The sequence below is a fragment of the Rhinolophus ferrumequinum genome, chromosome 14 (assembly GCF_004115265.2).
Source record: "Rhinolophus ferrumequinum isolate MPI-CBG mRhiFer1 chromosome 14, mRhiFer1_v1.p, whole genome shotgun sequence".
In the NCBI taxonomy this organism is placed as follows: Eukaryota; Metazoa; Chordata; class Mammalia; order Chiroptera; family Rhinolophidae; genus Rhinolophus; species Rhinolophus ferrumequinum.
In genome coordinates, this window is record NC_046297.1 from 39,657,542 (window position 1) to 39,679,059 (window position 21,518).

A 21,518-nucleotide genomic window follows, 5' to 3' on the forward strand; every position below is an offset into this window, starting at 1 on the left:
ATTAAGTGTCCGTGTACAGAGTATAGAACTATTGTTATGAAACATCATTAGAAAATTCCATTTTTAATTTTATTGCATTCGTTTTCATTTAAGGGTCTACTGCTGAGCCAGTTTCTCAGTCTACCACTTCTGATTATCAGTGGGATGTTAACCGTAATCAACCCTATATCGATGATGAATGGTCTGGGTTAAGTATGTCCTTTTAAAAATTATCAGTTTGGGGGTTTTTTTTGTTTGTTTTTTGTTTCTTTTTTTCAGAATCTTCTTTTTAGTGCCCTGAATTCATACTTTATGTTACAATTTTAATCCTAATTTCTTACCTTTTAGGTCAGTAATTTAATACCAAATGTACTACTTGTAAACTGAATACCTATAGGATTAAAACTAAATTCACTTTTCATGATTGAGGCAATATTTAAACATGAAGTTTTCTTATAGTTGCTCTAGCTCAAATTTTTGTTTTAAATGAATGTTCTGTTTCTCTTCCTAGTTTTAATATAATAAATAGAATATACAGGAATGGCTTTGAATTTGTGAGGTGTGCAAGCTTTTTTTTACCATTTAAAACCATTTTTTAGCCTGATTTCCAGTAGAAATATAAGAAGGTTAAAGGCAAGAGTCATAAAAAATAGGAAGGGAAAAATAATACGGTTTTTATGTTCAGAAAGCCCATACCATCTAATTAAAAAAAAAAAGATTATGTTTTTTTTCCTACAACTCCAAACCTCAGAATTTACTCCATTCTCAGAATTTTTATAGCACTTTTTTTTTCCTGCTATTTATTTAGCACTTAACCTTTTGGGACTTTCTACCATTTTGGTCTTTGTAAAATGTTTAAGAATGTTTCATTACTTCAAGTAGAGTTGAAATCCTTTGAAGATAGGAACTTTCACTCTTATATACTCTGTACCTAGTGCAGCACTTTTTACACAGGTGTTTGGTAGAGATAATGATAAAAGCATGATTGTTTGCCAGGCACTGGTCTGAGTCTTGTGTGTATTTATAACTAATGCTTATAATAATTCTATGAGATACATTTTTTTCCCCCACACTTACCAGATTGAGAAACTGAGGCAAAGAAAAGTTAATCGAACTTTCCCCGGGCCATACAACTACATACGTAGTTAAGTTGAGAAGGTGGTATCAAACTTTGGTAGTTTGGCTCTAGAGTTCGTACTCTTAACCACTACATGGCAGGCACAGCCTTGGTGACGATTGTAATCATGAAGGTAAGCTCACAACACAAGGATTAGTCTGTACATTAATTAGTCTCTGTATAGATTAGTTGAAGTACTGTTCTTGCAGATTAAGGAGGTGAAGTTAGAAAGGTAGATTAAGAAGGGCTATGTTGTGAAAAGCCTTGAATTGCTGGCTAAAAACTGGGAGGTGGGGACTAGTTTAGAAGGTAGATCCTAGTCTAGTCCTAACTTTAAAATATAGTACCTCATATGTCTTGGACTTTATCACTTATCTTGGAATCTAGATTGAGCGGTAAAATGGAGTAAATAATTTGTCCTAGCTACTTCCATAGATTGTGAGGTTTTAATGAAGTAATTGAATAAACATGAAAGCTCTTTGTAAATTATAAAGTATCTTAAAAATACAGGTATTACAAGGATGTGAAAGCACTATTTTTGGAAAAAATAGTCTATTTGTACTTTGGGAAGAATGATCAGGTATGTGCAGGATAGAACAGTGATAATAGGAACAGTAGGAGTAACTGAGAAAACAGCAGTGAGGTGTCTTGGGCAGCTGTGGGTTGAGGCTGAGGAAATCGAAGCAAACAAGGCTTCTCAACTTGTAGAATAGCTCCACTTTTATCTATCTTAGAATTCTTGTAATATGAAAAACATGATTGTCAGCTAAAATAAAAGACTGAAAAAATGTATCCAAATGACTGTACTTTAGTGTCAGGAATACCGTCTTTCTCAAGTTTGTTATGCTGTATGGCAGTCTTTTAAGTCCAAAGGTTAACGTCATTTCCTCTATGAATTTTATTTTATGTCTTACCATCTTTAATGTGGCTAATTTTGGTACTTAAATTTACTTATTCCCTCTAAATTTGTAGAATGCATGGTTTAGTACTTGAGATCACTAATCTACAAAGTGTGTATGTGTATAATGACATACATGCACACACACACTAGCTTTATATTTAAGAGTATAATATGATTAATATATTGACCCTCTGGTTTGAGGCATAGACATCATTATCTGACAAACAGGTACTGATTCTACCCAGGCACTTGAATATAAGGTTAAGATGCTAAAGCACAGAAGATAAGATTTTTAAAGACAGGTGTTAGTTAATCTATCAATTATCTTAGCCATAAAAGAACATCATCATCAGAAGTTCTGTAAAAGGTCAGATTTTGGACAGAACTTTGTTTCTGTTGGCACATCAGAGTGAATGAGTTAGCTACAGCATAGGGAGGGGGCTAAGAGCATGAGCTTTGAGGACAGACTACCTTGGTTTGAATTTTAGCAGGTACATGATCATTCTTTGCCTCAGTTTCATCATCTGTGAAAACTGTAGGTCTTGCCCACCCCCACCCAGAGTTGTTGAGAGGATTAAATGATACAGTATATAAAGCACTTAGAACACTGCCTGATACATAGTAAATATTTAGTAAGTGCAGTGATGCTGTTAATATTCTTCTAGGGACAAAATTAGTCTATTCAGTGGAGTTAATTAGTATTATCTTTATAAACACTGGAGAATGATTTTTTTAACACAATTGTTTTGTATTAAAGTTAATACTGAATTAAGTTCTGACAAGAAACAGCTGACAGTCATTTTCTTATTGAGATAAAATAGATACTAGCTATGAGATGCTTAAGCCTAAAACATTCCACAAGCAAATTAAATAGAGACAAATTTCTTACCATTTTGAAGACAGCTAATATGGTACTTTGAAAAGACAGTGGCAAACTAATGGGGGAATTTTGAGAAATGAGTGAGTCTCTGTTTATAAATGGAGAGAACTATACTGTGAATGAAACAATACAGTTTTAAGGAAACTACCGTATGCCTAAGAAGTTTATTAGCACATTAGGCCCAGGAATCTTAAGAATTATGTGTTGAGAAGTCTCCTGGTGACAGTTTTTAGTTTTAGGTGATTGACCTGTTATTTTAAAGTAGTTTTATTTGATCCCAGTTAATTAAAAAAAAATCTGAAGTCAATAAATATGGAACAATCACCAATAAAGCTTTATAAAGCCAATAGAGATTATGCTTCTGTTAATGTTCTTATAGAAGTTAAACCATAGGCTACAGTTATTCCTCAAGTTTTATGGCCATCTAAGCCTTTGAAAAAATAATTTTACTAAGTACTTTACTAGACTTTTATCCCCCAACACCTGCCATATTTATTAAGAAGATAGTTTAAATGTTAGTATATTGCCCATTCATTTGCCTAAACTTTGTTTTCTTAATGAAAGAAAATGAAGTTTCTTTTCTGGCAAGAGGCTTTGGAGACCTGGCATATGGACAGCAATTTTCCAAATCTGGGTTTCTTATTTGTGAGGTTTAAGCAAAACCAAGGACAGCTTTGGCATTCAAATCTCCTAACAGTATTGTTAATGAGTACTTGGTGTAAGAAGAGCACTTAGTTCCAGACATCTACTAGATTCCGTATTTGTAAAAATGATTTCTACATTAGGATATACCAAGTGTATCTTATTGAGATTTATCAGGATTATGACAAATTCTTAATTGTATATGCCTGATAGCTTAGAAACTGGCTTTCTGTTAATGTCATCAGTAATATGTAAAAACTAGCTACATTTACTGAGCACTTACTACATTGCTATGAACTCCTTAACGTGTATCTCATATAATCCTCTCAGCAATCCTATGTAGTCTGTATATAGCCCATTAAGATTCAGAAACTTAACCAAAGTCACATAGTTATTACATGGTAGAGCAATATTCAGATGTAGATCTGTTTGACTCTAAGGTCCATGTTCTTAACCTCTGTCAGTACTACATAATACTGGCTTAGGATACCTGCCTGTGGTAGTACATTTAGAAATATAGGAAGGGACTTCCTTTTTTGTAACACATTTCATACTTTTAGTCACTTGTTTCATGTTTTCCTCCACTAGACTATAATAAATTTTTGCCTACGTTTTCAGTCTTTCCCCCTCCTCTACTGGTTTTGTCCTCTTCTTCCTTTCCACACCCCCTGTGACAGAATCTATCACTTTGTACTGTAAGGTCTATCACTCTGTCTGTTGTACTTACCTATCTCAATTCCTAAATAGACAGACTGTGAGCTCCATGTGGGGAAGGGATTATGTCATACTGATTTTATATCTCTGGTACCTACCTAGCTCAAGTTGTAGTGCATAATTGCTTAATAAGATGTAATTTCATAAAATATCTATTAATGTATTCTTTTCTTGTATCTCTTCTTTCTATAAATTTGGGATCATACTGTATAATTTTGTCTGTGATTTTTTTCTGTGAGCTTTTTCCTGGATCATTATATATTCTTCTAACGCATGGGTTTTAAAGCCTTCATGAGGAAGTATCATAATACCTCCCCTTTAAACAAATTCTATAGAGTTCATGGGGAAAAATAAGAATAGCAAAGAAAATAAGAGTAATGCAGGCAGATTTGTTGTCCTAGATACTAAAATGTATTACAGAGTTAATGTTATGTATGGCACTACCCCAGGAATAAAACAGTAGAATAGACTAGAAATTCCAGAAACATTAGAATCACTTGTTAACTTTTAGAAATAGAGCCTAACATCTGTCATCTTAAACTAGTATAAATGAAACCAGACTATAAGTCATTACAGGAGTACATATGGGAATGTATAGGATGTCCTGGAAGAGGAGGGAAGAATTAATTTTGAGAGCAACTTACTTAACCAGGGTAAACCCAAAGAATGTTTTTCCCTTTTAGAATAAGCCAGTGACAGCTCCCCAAAGGAGATAAAATTCATTGCCTCCTAGAGTGAAAGGAATTTGGAAAGCTAGAATAAACTTATTTGTGAGAATAGGATGGTAGAAGCCCAGAAAGTGACTCACATATTTTGGAATGATAAAAGTAATACTGAATAATATGAAAAATGTAAGAAGGTACAAGTTAAGTATTAAAAGAGGAGCAGGAAAAGGAAGACGTTAAGTGTTCTGTCATGACTTGGTGAACTTGAAGAAGAATCTAATCTTGAAAAGTTCATGAGGAGGTGAGAATGTATAGTGAAAAATGACAGATGGGAAGCATAATTTTGGCACTGCTGTTAAAGACTGACTAATTCTGTCTCTAAAAATTAAATTAATTACAAAAATGTTATAATGATCAGGGCAAAAAATTGACCAGGTCCTAGACCAAGTTAGACATAAATAGTGAAAAGAGCAAATTTAGGACACCTAACAGTAGGGAGAGTGAAATTAAATGGTTAATTCATAAATTTTCTGGAGTTTCTTAGAAATTCCATTTAATTTGCCATACAATGTGCCCAGCAGAAGTTGGGTAAAGGTTTTTACCATCATGTTATTGGTTTTTTTCTAGCTCTTAAAATGTGCTTGGGAGAAAGAAGAACAATAGTTAAAATTACAGCTTAGTTCAACATAAGGAATTTTAGTTCTTGCATTTTAGTTTTTGGCAAAAATGATAGATACCTAATTCACACTGTTAAATTGTAGATGGTCTGTCTTCTGCTGATCCCAGCTCTGATTGGAACGCTCCAGCAGAAGAGTGGGGGAACTGGGTAGATGAAGAAAGAGCTTCACTTCTCAAGTCCCAGGAACCAATTCCTGATGATCAAAAAGTGAGTAAAAGGATTGGCGGGTGTGTTTATATCTCTGTGTACCCAACTATGTTAGAATTATTAGGGGTTACAGTCTGTATTATAAGTGTATCTAGTGGTAGAATTCCTTCAGAGAGGCATTCTCATCATATTTATGTCATTCGTCATGCCTGCATGCCTTCTCTGTGTCACTTTTCTTTCCACAAGTTATTGAAGACTCTTATGTGGAAAGAATCACTAGACACTGATAAGAAAACAAACAGTTCCTGTCCTCTTTATTAGAATTATTATACTAGCCTACCAACTCAATGTGTTTTAGAGAAGAGTAAATTGCTTCCAACTGAAAGATTAGGAAGGTTTCGTAGCAACAGACAAGACGAAGAACATCATGAAAAAGGCTCCAAGGCAGGAAAATGGGTAACACTTAAATGGAGACGTAAGTAGTACTCATGTGTGGAATCAATTGCTGATAGGATCAATTATCTACATGTCTACCTTCCCCCTTCTAGGCTGCCCATGAAGTGTTTATTTTTGTAGCTCTAGCAACATGCTTGACATTTATTCAGTAAGTAAATAAATAAATGAAAGGGATGGCCCTGACCGTTAACATTTTTATGGAATTCTATAAGTAATGGAAACCTGTTGACAGCTTTTAACCAAGGATAACCTAATCATCACTAGGTTTAGGAAAATTAGACTGGATGTAGCAGAAAGACAAGATCAGTTTGGGAGGCTATTTTGTACTGTTTTGGGAAAGCGTTAGAGACATTATATGAATCAGAGTAGAGAACTAAGTTGATAGATTTGAAAAATAAATGGAAGTCGTTTTTACAAAAGACATAAAACTACTGATCAAACTTCGCTACTAGTTATTAGGAATAAGGGTGAAAAGTCAAAGAGGTTCTGAAGCTAATAGGACCATTAGTATTCAACAAACATTAAATGAGCATCTACCATGGGTCAGGTATTGTGCTAGTGGAGAAGCAGAGATAAATAATACACAATTATTGCCTTCAAGGAGCCTAGTCCAGTTAGGAAGCAGAGGAAGGAGACATGCAATCAACAGATAAAAGTAGTGTTACCGTATGTCTTGGGTATTATGGAAGCACGGGAGTTTTAGCACAGGCAACGTACGTAGAGATAATAGCAGAATGTGATGCCAAGAGTAGTGAAAAATGAGACTGGAGAGGGAGGCAGGGACCAGATTCTAGAAGTCTTTGTATGTCATGTTTGAAACCTTGGACTTCATCCTCTAAATAATGGAAGAATTTTAAGCTAAAGTGTTTTGGTTTTTTTTGGCTACTGTGAACAATCCATGTAGAAAAAGGAGTGGAGGCATATGTGAAGGTAAGAAGACCAATTTAGAGGTTGTTTAATAGTCCAAACTACTGTCCTGGACTACTGAAGAGTGGTATATGGAGTAGAGGACAAATTTGAAAAATAAATTGAAGTGAAATAACACAGCATGTGATTAGAATTGAATGGAAAAGGAGCCATCAAAAATGACTTCTAGGATTGTAGCATGGATAACCGGGAGGGTGAAAGTGGTGCTCCAACAGAGAATATAAAACCAAAGCTAATTAATTGGTGGAAAGGTGGTTGGTTCAGTTTGGGATATGTTAAATATGGGATGTTTTGTAGTCGTGCCTCAAAGAAGTTGGTTGTACCAGATTAAAGCTTAGGGGAAAGATGTGTAATTGGAAGTTACCAGTAGATGGTGGTTAAAATTTTGAGGGTGGGTGAATCTAGTAAAAATCTGTAGAGTTGAAAAGGTCAGTAGAATGAGTATAGAAATCTGGAGAACTCCAGCTTTTAAGGAGAAATAAGAGACCATGGAAGAGACCTGAGGAAGGAAAGTTCTGGGTCACAGTGGTTGAGACATTTGCTCTCTGGTAATTTAAAGAAGTTTCATCAGAAATCTTGGAATAGTAGCCATATTGCAGTAAGTTGAGTAACTGAGGGTTTAAAAATAGTAACAAGTAAAGACTTTTTTAGAGTAAGTTTGGATAGGAGTGGAGGGGAGGTAGCAGACAATAGCGAACTGTGGTATCAAGAAGGGTTTTGTTGGACATTTCTTGTATTTTAATGGTAGGAGAGACTTTAGTGCAGGGATTGGCAAACTTTTTATTAAAGGGCCATGCAGTAGTGCAATAGCCACAGATAATATGGAAGTGAACTTTATCTGTAAAAACTGCCGTTGGGCCCAACTTGTAGTTTGTCTACCCCTGCTTTAACATTTCTGTGGACAAAAAGGGAAAGGATCTAGAATAAAGTAAAAGTTAAATGATATTTGACTAATAGCGTGTTGGATCCTGGCAGGAGGTGGGGGGTGCACCTTAGGCACAAGTAGATTGTGCGTTGGCTTTTAATTGGATGTAGTACCTCTTATCTTCGGAAATCAGAGAAAGAGAGAGGTCCCGATGGGATTTATTACTAAGAGTGTAAATAAATCGGTGGGGGGAGGAGCAGTCAGTTAACAGGTAAAATGAAAGTCTGAGAGGAAAAGAAAAAAATGAGTTTTAGATTGACCTACAAAAGCTTCCTAGAGTTGCCAGGAGCTGGAGGAAAGAGGGATGAATGGGCAGAGCACAGAGGGTTTTTAGGGCAGTGAAAGTACTCTGTATGACACTATAACGGTGGCTACCTGTCACTATACATTTGTTCAAACCTATAGAATGTACACCAAGAACTAACCCTAAGGTAAACTAGGGACTTTGGATGATAATGATGTGTTGTCATGCAGGGACTCAGCTCCCAGTCCCCACACAAGAACGCAGGACATGGTGAGGCCAAAAAGCAACACCAACGGAGCCATAGATAGGGGAGTCACACCACTATTTCTCGCTGGCGGCTGGGTTGGAGACACAGGGAGCAAACATCCACCCAGTACCCCAGCAAAGGGGTCTTCCTGCACCCCAGTCTCTCTGGCGGCCAGGCGAGACACACAGAGTAGGAGCTGCACAATGCACAATCTGCCATCAACTTTTCTGCCTGCCAACCAACCCCCTAGCGTAGCCACAGCAGTTTTATTAGTGGCTAATGGCTAACTGGTTACAGCTGACGGCCAACTATTCACAGCTGATAGCCATCCACTACCCAAGCCAGCACCTTTCCACGTGAGGCGGAGACCCTGGAAGCTGCTCTCTGGGACTCTGTCCCCACACGTCAATGTAGTTTCATCAGTTATAACAAAATACCCCTCTGGAGGGTAATGTTGATAATGGGGGAGCCCGTGCATGTTTGGGAGCGGGGGAATATGGAAGTCTGTACCTTCTGCTCAATTTTGCTGTGAACCTAACACTGCTCTAAAACATAGTCTACTTTTTTTAAAAAAAGCTTCCTAGTATAGTACCTTAATACACAGCAGTCATTCTGGTACTTGTTGAATGTTTCATGAATGTACAACCTAAGCTTGTTTCTCTAATTAGAACTTCCCTGTGCCTCATTATCAGAATTTAACAGTAGAACATTTCCCTCACTGCAAGGATCCCTCAGGTAGTCCTTTTTTTAATAGCTACCCTCTCTCCCCTCCCATCTCCACCCCCCTGGCAACCAGTAATCTGTTTCCCATCTCTATAATTTTGTCATTTCAAGAATGTTCTGTGAATAAAATTATATAATATATAACCTTTTGGTACTGTTGGGTTTTTTGTTTATTTTTTTGTTTTGTTTTTCACTGAGCATAATTCTCTAGAGATTCATCCAGATTATTACATATATCATTAGTTGGTTCTTTTTTACTTTTTATTAGTAGTCCATGATCTGGATATATTAGGTTGGTGCAAAGTAATTGCGGTTTAAAAGGTTAAAAATAATTGCAAAAACCTCAATTACTTTTGCACCAACCGAATACCTCAGTTTACAGGCATACCTTGTTTTATTGCACATTGCTTTATTGCGCTTCACAGATGTTTCCTTTTTTCACAAATTGAGGACAAGACCCTCCAACAACAAAAAGATTACAACTCACTTTATTGCGATACTCACTTAAGTTTGGCGGTCTGGAACCAAACCTGCAGTATGCCTGTATTTAACCATTCTCCTATTGAAGGACATCTGCGCTGTTTCCAGTTTGGGGCTGTAAATACTAAAGCTGCTACACACATTCATGTACAAGTTTTTGTACGAACATAAGTTTTCATTTCTCTGTTATAAATGCCCAGGAGTATAATCCCTGAGTTATGTGGTAGTTGCATATTTAATATTTTAAGAAACTGCCAAACTGTTTTCCAGAGTGACTGTATCACTTTGTATTCCCACTGGCAGTGCATGAGTGATCTAATTTCTTTGCATCCTTGTCAGCTCTTGCTACTGTCATTATTTTTTATTTTAGCCATCCTGATAGGTTTGTAGTGATATTACATTATGGATTTAATCTGCATTTCCCTAATGGCCAATGTTGAACATCTTTCCATGTGCTTCTTTGCCATCTGTCTATCCTCTTTCATGAAATGTCCATCATACCTTTTGCACATTTTCTAAATGTATTTGTTTCTTTACTGTTGAATTTTGAGTGTTCTTTATATAGTCAAGAAACAAGTCATTTGTTGGATGTGTGATTTGCAAATATTTTATTCCACTCTGTAACTTGTCATTCTCTTAACAGGGTCAAATTCAATTGTAATGCAAATAGTGATACATTTAAACTCTGAAATAAAACAGAACTACCTATCCAATGAGTTTTTAAAAACCTAGTTTGCACAGCTAATTGATCTTGTAGTGAGATGAAAGATGTAAGAAAAAGTCGTTGATCATAGACAATAAGAGACTGAAGTTCCATGTACTTTATTTGTTAATTATGTAACTAGATCAGTTTTATTGCCTATTACTAATTCTTATTTAGTATTTAGGAGATAAAGACTGAACCTAATGAATGAAATTATTTCATAATAGTTTTCTAAATAATGAAAACTTAACCAATTGGTTCACTTTAACATTTTTGCTGTTTTAAAAAAAAATCAGGTTTCAGATGATGATAAAGAAAAGGGAGAAGGAGCTCTTCCAACTGGGAAATCTAAAAAGAAAAAGAAGAAAAAGAAGAAGCAGGGTGAAGATAACTCTCCTGCACAGGTAAAATATCAAAACAACAAACATTCATTAAGCACTTAATGCTGAAATGTGAAAAGAAAATATGCAGATGCTAAGAATATGTAGAGATAAAAGACACAATGTGAGACATCAAATTTACTTGAAGGTCACAGAATGTTTTAAAGATTTTCTACATCATACTGTAATAAAAACTTTGTTGCTCTAAGAAAAAATCGTATCAAACTTGTAATCCCAAAAGTAAATAAATAAAATTCTAAATTAGTCATATGCATTTTGGTTTATATTGTAGTGAAATGGAAAAGGAGGTATAGTACTTCACACATACAAAAATTCCCTTTTGGTAACTGAAATTTAGCACAATTAGAAAACCTTGTGCATAACAAGTAGAGTCTTATACTTGACTCTGAGTTTGTCAACTTCCACTTAGTATTCTTTCCTGCTTTTTTGGCTTCTAGTAGAAACTTTCTATTGCTCCAGCATTTTCCTTTTCTTTGCCCTTTCCTACCTGGGGAAAAATTTTTAGATTATAATATAGATGAAAACAAATTTTAATTTCAGACATACTAGATTACTAGAAATATGCATGGATTTATTTTTGAAAGTACTATTATATCACCATTACATTGCAACTTATGAAAATCTTACTCTTTACTTACAATCATGTAGCTAATTGTTTTCATTATTTTCCCCCGTTCTTCCGCCTCCCCCTCCACTCTAGTTCAAGCCATTTTTTCTCAGTCTAGTTGTGTAGGACACAGCTCCCTGGCCCATGCTGGTATTATGAGCCTTGCACTACCCCCGGCTGAGGCAGTCAGTCGCCGGTCATTGGTCAGCTGCTCATGGCAGCTATTGTCAGCAGCTATTGTCAGCTGCGAGCCACTCATGCTGCACACTAATGGCAGCACACAGTAGCCCACGGCAGCACACAGCAGCCCACAACTGCTCACGCTGGTTGCCGGCGGCTCACGCTGGCCACCAACTGCTCCTGGCAGCTGACCTCTGGCTGCTCACGGCAGCCCAGCTCCAGGGAGAGCTGTTGTTCACAATCTTAGCTGTAGAGGGCAGAGCTCACGGGCCCATGTGGGAATCGAACCGGTGACCTCAGCGTTAGGAGCATGGCGCTCCAACCACCTGAGCCACCGGGCCAGCCCCTCGTTCCTTTAAATGTAGGAGATAGCCAAAACTTTTAGAGGCCTACATATAATTTTCCTATTTATTGTTCTATTTTGGGAAAAGTTTCTGCATGACTTCTTAAGGAAATACATGTTCAGTTTTGATGTTTTTTGTCATGCTAAGCACAGCCCTTCATAAATGATACCGATTCATTATCTATACTAGTTTTTTCTCTTTAGTAGTAATTGGTGGGCATTAGGGCTAATGTGACTAATATCAGTGGATATAAAAAAAAAAAAAAAAAAAAACTGGGACGTCCCGGTGGCTCAGGTGATTGGAGTGCGGTGCTCCTAATGCCAAATTTGCTGGTTCGATTCCCACATGGGCCAGTGAGCTGCGCCCTCTACAGCTAAGATTGTGAACAACAGCTCTCCCTGGAGCTGGGGTGTCGTGAGCAGCCGGAGTTTGGCATGAGCTCCGTGGGCTACCGTGTGCTGCCATGAGCGGCCAGTGGCCAGCGTGAGTGGCCAGCAGCTGGCAAGAGCTGCTGTGAGCGGCCAACAGGCAACCGACTGCCTCAGCCCGGGGGGGAGCACAAGGCTCATAATACCAGCGTGGGCCAGGGAGCTGTGTCCTACACAACTAGACTGAGAAACAGCGGCTTGAACCGGAGTGGGGCAGAGAGGGGAAAAAACAAACTATATAATACGTGTGCTTTTCTCATTAGCTGAGCTAACTCATGAGAAATGTGATTAACAACTATCCTTTGTTAGTAATACTATCAAACCCATTTAGCCAAACTTTTTCTGGATTACTGTGACTTAATTATGGCCTTTACTAATACTGCTTCTCTGGCTTGTAGATTAGGTGAGTTATTTTTGGAAGAAGTTTTGTGGGATAGATGTAGTTTATAAATTTCAACTCAGTGGAAAAGTTCATTGTGAAAATTCCTTTGGTATTTTGATAGTCCTTATTTTTAAAATGTTTGATCTGTTTTTTAAAATACAATGAATTATGGGGCCGGCCCGGTGGCTTAAGCGGTTAGAGCTCCATGCTCCTAACTCCGAAGGCTGCCGGTTCGATTCCCACATGGGCCAGTGGGCTCTCAACCACAAGGTTGCGGGTTCAACTCCCGCAAGGGATGGTGGGCTGTGCCCCCTGCAACTAGAAATGGCAACTGGACCTGGAGCTGAGCTGCGCCCTCCACAACTAAGACTGAAAGGACAACAACTTGACTTGGAAAAAAGGCCTGGAAGTACACAGTGTTCCCCAATAAAGTCCTGTTCCCATTCCCCAATAAAATCTTAAAAATAAAAAAACAAAAAAATACAATGAATTAGATACAGACTTTAGAGTCATATCTATTTTCGTATTTCAGGTCTGCCATTTACTAATTGTTTTTTGTTTGTTTTACTTTGCCCAAGTTCCTTACCTACTACATAGGTTGCTTTGGTATGTTTTTTTGTGTTTTTTTTAAGATTTTTTATTGGGGAAGGAGAACAGGACTTTATTGGGGAACAGTGTGTACTTCCAGGATTTTTTCCAAGTCAAGTTGTCCTTTTAATCGTAGTTGTGGAGGGCGCAGCTCAGCTCCAGGTCCAGGTCCAGTTGCCGTTGTTAGTTGCAGGGGGCACAGCCCACCATCCCTAAGAGGGAGTCAAACCTGCAACCTTGTGGTTGAGAGGATGAGCTCCAACCAACTGAGCCATCGGCAACCAACTGGGAGCTCAGCGGCAGCTCAGCTCAAGGTGCCATGTTCAGTCTTAGTTGCAGGGGGCGCTGCCCACCATCCTTTGCGGGACTTGAGGAATTGAACTGGCAACCTTGTGGTTGAGAGCCCGCGCTCCAACCAACTGAGCCATCCAGGAGGCAGCTCAGCTCAAGGTGCTGTGTTCAATCTTAGTTACAGGGGGCGGAGCCCACCATCCATCCCTTGAGGGAGTCGAACCGGCAAACTTGTGGTTGAGAGCCTACTGGTCCATGTGGGAATCAAACCGGCAGCCTTCGGCGTTAAGAGCACGGAGCTCCAATCGCCTGAGCCACCGGGCCAGCCTGGTTGCTTTGGTATTAAATGAGATATCTGTGAGGTTCTTTCTGAGGTATATAGCACGTGGTATCGTATCCATAAACAATTACATTTTTTAATTTGTTCTTTTTTCAGTAAAGTTGTTTTTAGTTGTTGGTATGTGTTTCGTGGGGTTTTTTACTATTAGAGTTCAGCTTAGCATGGAACTAACTTATGTCTTCTCTTTGTACAGCCTGCAAATCTTACATACATACTTCCAAACCTAGTTGCTTAAGATCTAGGTTAAATTTTGCTGTACAAAATTTTGCTGTACAAAATTTTGAATTACTGTCTAAACCCACTATCATCCTGAACAAATTTTGTAGAATATCAGTGTTGGAAGGAAACTTTCAAGATCATCTTAGCCAGTTTTATTAATAAAAAGAATGTCCACTTGTATGTATGAGTTTGCTAAAGAACAATACAATTCACAGTGATGGCCCTATTTAACATATTCTGGTTCATACTTTACTTATTTCACATACCTAAGCATGTAGTGTGCTTCAGAATTATTTTGTTGAAACTTTTTAAAGTCTGAAGGCCTAAGAATAGACCTATTTAAAGCTTGGACAGGACCTTAAAAATTATCTAGGCAAATTTTATTTTATAATTGAGAAAACTAAGGTTCAGGGAAACTAAATGATTTGTCCTTGAGAATATACAGATAGATTGTGTCATGGCCAAAATTGAAATTCCTGTCTATTTCTAAAGTGTAAAGTTTAAGTATCAACTAATTCACTGTGTACTTTTTTTTAAAGAAAAAAATATGAGTTTACTTTATTCTGTTGGAGTTGGTTTAGTAAATTAGTGTGATTCCCATTTTGGGATGTGAATGTATTGTTTTTTAATTTACTATTGATTTAAATCAATCCCTGCAGAAAACCGGGATGATGAATGTATGTTCCAAATGTGCCTACGTATTTTAAATCTTTGAATAATTATTATGTTCTTTTAAGCTATTTGAGCAGTTTCTGAAATTAAATTTTTTTTAATATATTCTGGATACTAGTACAACAAACCAAATAGATTTTATTTAGTAAAAATGGGTGATTTATATCATCTAATAGACTACTTTTCTCTGTAGGACCCAGAAGAATTAGAAAAAGAGATTAGAGAAGAGCTTCCAGTGAATACCTCTAAAGTCCGCCCAAAACAAGAAAAAGCTTTTTCTTTGAAAACCATAAGCACTAGTGATCCAGCTGAAGCACTCGTCAAAAATAGCCAGGTAACTTTTTGATATTGAAGGAATAAAATTTTGATGACTTGAGATTTATATCATAATATCTTATTGAAGTACTGTGTTAAGCATTTAAATTAATCAAAATAATTAGTCCTCACAACAACCCCACAAAAAAGGTAAGGATCCATTACATAAAATAAGTTAGAGGAGTTGAATAAACCTCTCCAAAGTCCCATAACAGCAAAACCAGAGCTGCTAGACTCTATTTTGTCCTGTTAAATATCTAAGCATACAAGGGATTGATAGAGAAAATGTAACTGATTTCATTTTCCCCAAAGCATACACATAATCTGACTATGGTCCAACCTCTGAAAATATAACATTTGCTTAAATTTGAAATACATATGTGCTTTCTATGGAAACTTTTGATGTGTCTGAAGGCACCATTTTATAAAAGGTCTAGGCCAGTGACATAAAGACCATAGCTCTTTAAACTCTGATTTCTGTTTAGGTGAATTATATCATATTGAAATATATTAAGTTCCACTAGACTTGCATCGTTCATTTATTTACTCGTTCAAAAAAATGTATTGGGAACCTACTATATGCTACACACTACTTTAGATTTGGGGATACATCAGAGAACAAAGCAGACAAAAACATCTATGCCTTTGTGGAACTTAACATATATAATAAAACAGCTTTAGGCAAGAACCTGAATTACCACTAAGAGAAAGAATTTGTAACAGCCTTGTACTAAAACAAAATCTTAACCTTTCTTTCATTTTGAATTTGATGCTTTTATTTCCCTAAACATATTTTAAGGTAAAAGAATGCAATCCCAATATGTCCATAGGTTTAATAGTAGGACTACAAAGGGTCATTTGACGTTTTGATGTTTCGCTTAAGTTATTTTCAGAAGCCATCTTGTAAAGAATACTTGAGTCCTTTTGTGATTTAACATACATAAGTGAGAGAACAGTGTGGGGGGGAAGGAGATTAAAAATAAGTAACAAGGGGCCGGCCTGGTGGTTGGAGCGCCATGCTCCTAACGCTGAGGACAGCGGTTCGATTCCCACGTGGGCCAGTGAGCTGCACCCTCTACAGCTAAGATTGTGAACAATAGCTCTGCCTGGAGCTGGGCTGCCGTAAGGTGCCGTGGGGCTGTTGTGTGCTGCCATGGGCTACCGTGTGCTGCCATGAGTGGCCGGCGGCCAGCATGAGTGGCTGGCAGCCAGTGAGAGCTACTGTGAGTGGCCAACCGCCGACCGACTGCCTCAGCTGAGGTGGAGCGCAAGTCTCATAATACCAGCATGGGCCAGGGAGCTGTGTCCTACACAACTAGACTGAGAAACAATGGTTTGAACCAGAGTGCAGCGGGGAGGCAGAAGAAGGGGGGAAAAAATAAAGTGATTTCCCTTTTAAAAAAAAGTAATAAAACTAGGGTACGAAATAAATACAGGAAACATTAAGAAAGCTAAACTGAATAACAGAAATGCTTCTTTTCAAATACCGAAGTAGGAAGAAACAATCCTAGTAGTTACCTGGGCTCACATAGCTTCTTCCTTTTGTTTCCTTTCCCGTTGTGCTTTCTTGACACTACGGAGCCTGGAAGAACAAGGGGCAAGAGAAACATTACTTACCCTTGTTTCTGTATTCAAAATAATGATTACAGGTAAAGCTAAAGGGTGAAGTGATCTCCTACTCATCTATTACAGCCTCAAGGCACTCCAAATATTGGAGAATCTATTATTACCTGGTTCTAACCATGAATTAACAGACCTCAGTGAGGTATGTCAGTTCGATTACCTGCTTTCTGCTCCCATTTGAAAGGAGAAGCAAAGTTCACAAATCTAGGCCCTAACCACCAGACTGGATAAAACTAAAGATTTGGGCCTGAGTTTAATAGTTGCTTTAACTGACAAAACTAGTAGCCATAGTCAGCTTTTGTCTAAGGCCATCTGTTCCCTTGGGTAGGAAACTGAAGCTATTGCTGCTGCTGTTTGAGATATCCCTACCTCTTGAAAAGGAGAAAAGGAGGTAACACCTACTGATAGTTCTAAAATTAGCTATTTTCTTTTTGTCTTTCACATGAAAAGGTTTTGAGGAGTTGAGAGTTGGTGAGAAGTGGACAGAAACATTAAATTGCTAACAAATATAAAATCGTGCCATTTATAATGAAAAAGAAAAATATAAATGTTAATGAAAATGGAATTATTTACTCCTACTTGAGATTCAGTCATCTTAAACCTTCATCTATTTTTATCCCAACTTATATTTGTGGATATTTTAGGTAAAGATCTATTCAGTTATGTCACTAGAGGGCATGTATGAGTTGTAGTTCTTCTTCTGGAAAGCATCTTAGCATTTACTTGGCTGCTAAACAGCCTCTTGGTATTACTATGATACTTAATTTTATTGGAAATTTTTTACAAAAATCTTACCATTTTATTCCAAAATAGCCTATCAAATCTCTTCCACCTGCTGTTCCTACCGAGCCATCTGTTATTTTATCAAAAAGTGATTCTGACAAGAGCTCTTCCCAAGTGCCACCAATGCTACAAGAGTCAGATAAATCCAAGTCAAATACTAAGCAAAATAGTGTGCCTCCTTCACAGAGTAAGTAATCTCATCTTTGGTTTTTTTGTGTGTTCTCTGTACTGTTCATAAATATTAATATCTTAGAAGTCTAAGATATTTAGACTTCTGATCTTAGAAGTCTAATGGATTAATAGAGCAGCCTGTTCTTCCTTTGCAAATTCTCAATTCCTTGGAACCTTGTGGACCTCAGTTTTGGGGACCAAGGAGCTGAAATCACTCCAGGCGAGAATAGGCAGCCAAGGACCTACACAGAGGACTACTTGGTACCTGCCCTGGTCCTCCTGGTCCCTCCCTTTTCTGTGCACATGTTCTTGAAACTACAGATTGGTCTGTGCCTTTTTTCCCCCTCCTTTTCTCCTTCAGCTACCTTTAGTGTCCATTTTACCCACTTTTATGTTTATTACTTAGATAGAGCCCATATTAAATGATGGTTTTCTGTCAAAGGTCAAAACTAGTGAAATATTATCCATATGGGTAAACCAAAGAATACATTAGGATTGAAAGAAAAAGAGGAAGGAAGACATAGAATAACCTAAAAACATGTAACTAGAAATTAAAAACTTAAACATAAAATTTGAGGCATTCCTAGTAGATTTCAAAGCATGTTTTCATTGATACTACTTTTATATGTTTGAGATGTAACAGTATTTTACCATCCTAACTTTTTTCTCTCTTTTTTCTTTTCTTTCTTTTTCTTTTCTCTTTTAGCCAAGTCTGAAACTAGCTGGGAATCTCCCAAACAAATAAAAAAGAAGAAAAAAGCCAGACGGGAAACGTGAATTTTCTTTTCCTGAATTGGACAAGTGTTTGCAAACACTGTCTTGAAGATTATGCTGTTTATGCAATAATTTGTGAACATGTACAGAGTTTTATATAAATTTAAACCAATTTTTAAAACAAAACTGTGAACACAACCACCATAAAAAATGGAATCAAAGGAAAGTTAATTTATGAAATTAAGAGTTCAGCAGAATATACTACAGTGCTGGAAGACACTTGGGAAAAGTCTTTTCAATTTAACGAAAATGATCTTAATTTAAGAATATTATCCTGGTTTTACAACAGTGCCCTGTTTACAACAGATTGTGCCCTATCTCATCTGCAGCTGAGGAATAAAGGATTCTGATTGAGAGAGAATGTTGCCTACTAATTAGTAGGCAGCTTCTTGGATCTTATGCACAGAACTTACACCATTTGAATCTGTTTTATGCTTAAGTCAAAGTGCTTTGATCAAATGCATAATAGGCCATATCTTTACATATTTGTTGGTAGCAATTTGTATTAAAGGAATCACAAGTGCAAATAAAAAGTCATTTATCATTTGTTTAACTGAACTGTCATGGTTTAGTTTACAATTTTTAAAAAGTTCTTTATTAAAACATTGAAAATGTAGTTGACACTTACGGCTTTTGAAGTTATTTTTGATAGTCTTACATTACTTGAATTGTTCAAAGTACAGTATATTTTAAATTAAGAAAGGTAAGCTATATGTATTTTATGCTTTTAAAGATCAGACTCACAAACGTTGTTATTGTTTATGATTTGAAAACTTTCAGGCAAAACGCAACTTACATTTTTTCTTCCCCTAGCGATTACTTTTTTCCAGCGTCAGCTCTTCTTCATTACTAATACTTTCTTTGACGTTAAAAATGAAATCTTTCACAAACTAGTTATACAGACAGAAGTTTGAGTATATGATGGAGAATAAAAAACTAGTCAGACAGCTTTAATTGACATTGTCAAGACCTCCAGTTATCAGGAATACATTTTTTTACTGCCTTAACCTGTAGTGCGTAGAATATGCATCAATTTCTTGAAGGGGATTCGTGTTTTTATAAGAATTTTCATGTAATTATTGCAATCATGGTCAAATAAGGAACGTTTCCTGCTTGAAACTGTATTGATTTAAATGTGTGAGATGTTTCACCATTTTCAGGCACTGTGTAACTATTGTAATAAACTGGCAGGTATCTTTGTAACTATAAATAGTGCATGCTCAGCCATGTACACTGTAAATAGCCTTTACCAAACGTGTTTGACAAGGACCATAACTATCATCATTTAGTGAATTGTGATGAAGAAAAAAAGCCATGATTTATTTGATGTGATTGGCTTAATTGTTTTTATGTGGCGCCAAGAATGAACCTGTTTAGCTGTCACCAATGGTACTGATCTATCCATCCAACATTGTCTTTATTATATTTGATTGTGGTTTGATAGTATTGCATTGTCATACTAGGAAAGCTAAAGGAACAAAATGGTTTTAGTTTTGCTGAAGACTGGCCTTATTAATGGACAGCTTTCCTAACGAGCGATTAACTCTTTATCAGGTGGTAACATGTTTCAGGAACATAGCAGTATGTTTACATGTTAGAAGTTTTGTTTAATTCTATAATATTTCTAAATTGATTTGTTTAAATAAATTCAGCAAATGGATAGCATTGTTTTTATTTGCTTCAATATGGGGGTAAATATGCTAAAGTGCCAGGAATGGATTTCTTCAATGACTTATTCTGTTAGCTTTACATAGATGTTTCCTAGAAAGATCCAAGGATTTCTAAGTTGCCAGCACTTTGTAAAGGTATGACAAAAAAGAATTCATAGGGAGTCTGTAATTTTAGGATGTGCCAAAAGATCTGTGCTCAAAAAATTTAATTGAACTCTCTCAACTCTACCTCACCCTTTCTTTATCTTAGAGTTTTGTTGGCAGTGTCAAGTGTTGGACTTTATTTCTCCAGCTTATATTCTCCAGCGTAGTATCTCCCATTCATCCACCTACACTGTCTTTTAAGAAGAGATGAAGTGTGCAGATGAAGAAGTGCATTGCTAAATTGGGGTGGATTCAGTATGGATGCCTCTGTTCCTTCTCTCTGGCTCAAGAACTAGGACATGGGTTTTAGATTTTATGAGAGGATAACTCTGATAAAATTAATAAGTTTATTCTCTTTCGCTTGCATGAGATACAAACTCTTGCATAATTAAAGTATTGTTCATTGCTCTTTACCTGTCCCGGAAGGTCTTTGTGTGACATGAAAGCAGTTTCTGGAATCTGAACACAGAAACTGTTCCCCATTATCAACTCAGAAGGCACTAAAATCAAGGTAGTGATTAAGGGAGGAGAGAGAGGAGCCTCTTGTCCTCTGGAGGCTTGGATTAGATGCCCCCCAAACTGTTAGTAGGGAAATAACTGATCCCTTTAGGCGCCATCAGGCCTGGATGGGAACCTTGTTCAGATTAGCAAATAAGACTCCTAGAGAAACTATTTAAAATCACCCTAGGCCCTCCTGTCTCCACAAACAACTATTTATGAAAATTCTGTAGCAGGGAGTAGTGGTTTTAAGATTTCCCCAGACAGAAATCCTACCTATCTATACTCTGGATTGAGCAAAACAGTAGTTGAGAGAGTCCAAAAAAAAGTACTGAAATAAAATGTCAATGTAACTTACCATGTTTACTTTATGCATGCATTTTGTTGGGGGGAGCAGTGGAAATTCGTCCGAATCTAATGGTATTATTTCATAGGCTAATCTGCTTTGTATTTGGGTTAGATATTGAAGGGCAATATTTAACTACAGAGTTTAGTTTTTCTTAATTAAAAACTGTCCTCTATTAATCTAGTGTGAAATATCTTTCAAAATTTAGAATTTAGGTTTAAGATGTCTAATAGATGTCTTAAGTCTTTCCTGTAAACTCATTGCACAAACTGGAATTACTTTCCAAAAGACTTAGGGAATGCAAATATGTTAT

The 21,518-nt window shown here is 36.8% G+C and overlaps 1 protein-coding gene across 4 annotated transcripts in view; it reads left to right on the top strand.

The window, feature by feature from the left end:
• The window catches only part of MTDH (metadherin), a 64,943-nt gene extending 44,740 nt beyond the window's left edge, over nucleotides 1–20,203 (top strand). For 2 of the 4 annotated variants that reach the window (XM_033125886.1, XM_033125887.1), the window contains 5 exons: nucleotides 5,660–5,784; nucleotides 10,726–10,833; nucleotides 15,075–15,215; nucleotides 17,633–17,789; nucleotides 18,480–19,869. In XM_033125886.1, the coding sequence (XP_032981777.1) occupies nucleotides 5,660–5,784; nucleotides 10,726–10,833; nucleotides 15,075–15,215; nucleotides 17,633–17,789; nucleotides 18,480–18,550 (602 nt within the window). In that variant the 3' untranslated portion in view covers nucleotides 18,551–19,869. Of the gene's footprint in view, nucleotides 1–93; nucleotides 193–5,659; nucleotides 5,785–10,725; nucleotides 10,834–15,074; nucleotides 15,216–17,632; nucleotides 17,790–18,479 lie in introns of all 4 variants that reach the window. The other 2 variants (XM_033125885.1, XM_033125884.1) reach the window with 2 other exon arrangements.
• Nucleotides 20,204–21,518: the final 1,315 nt, after the last annotated feature.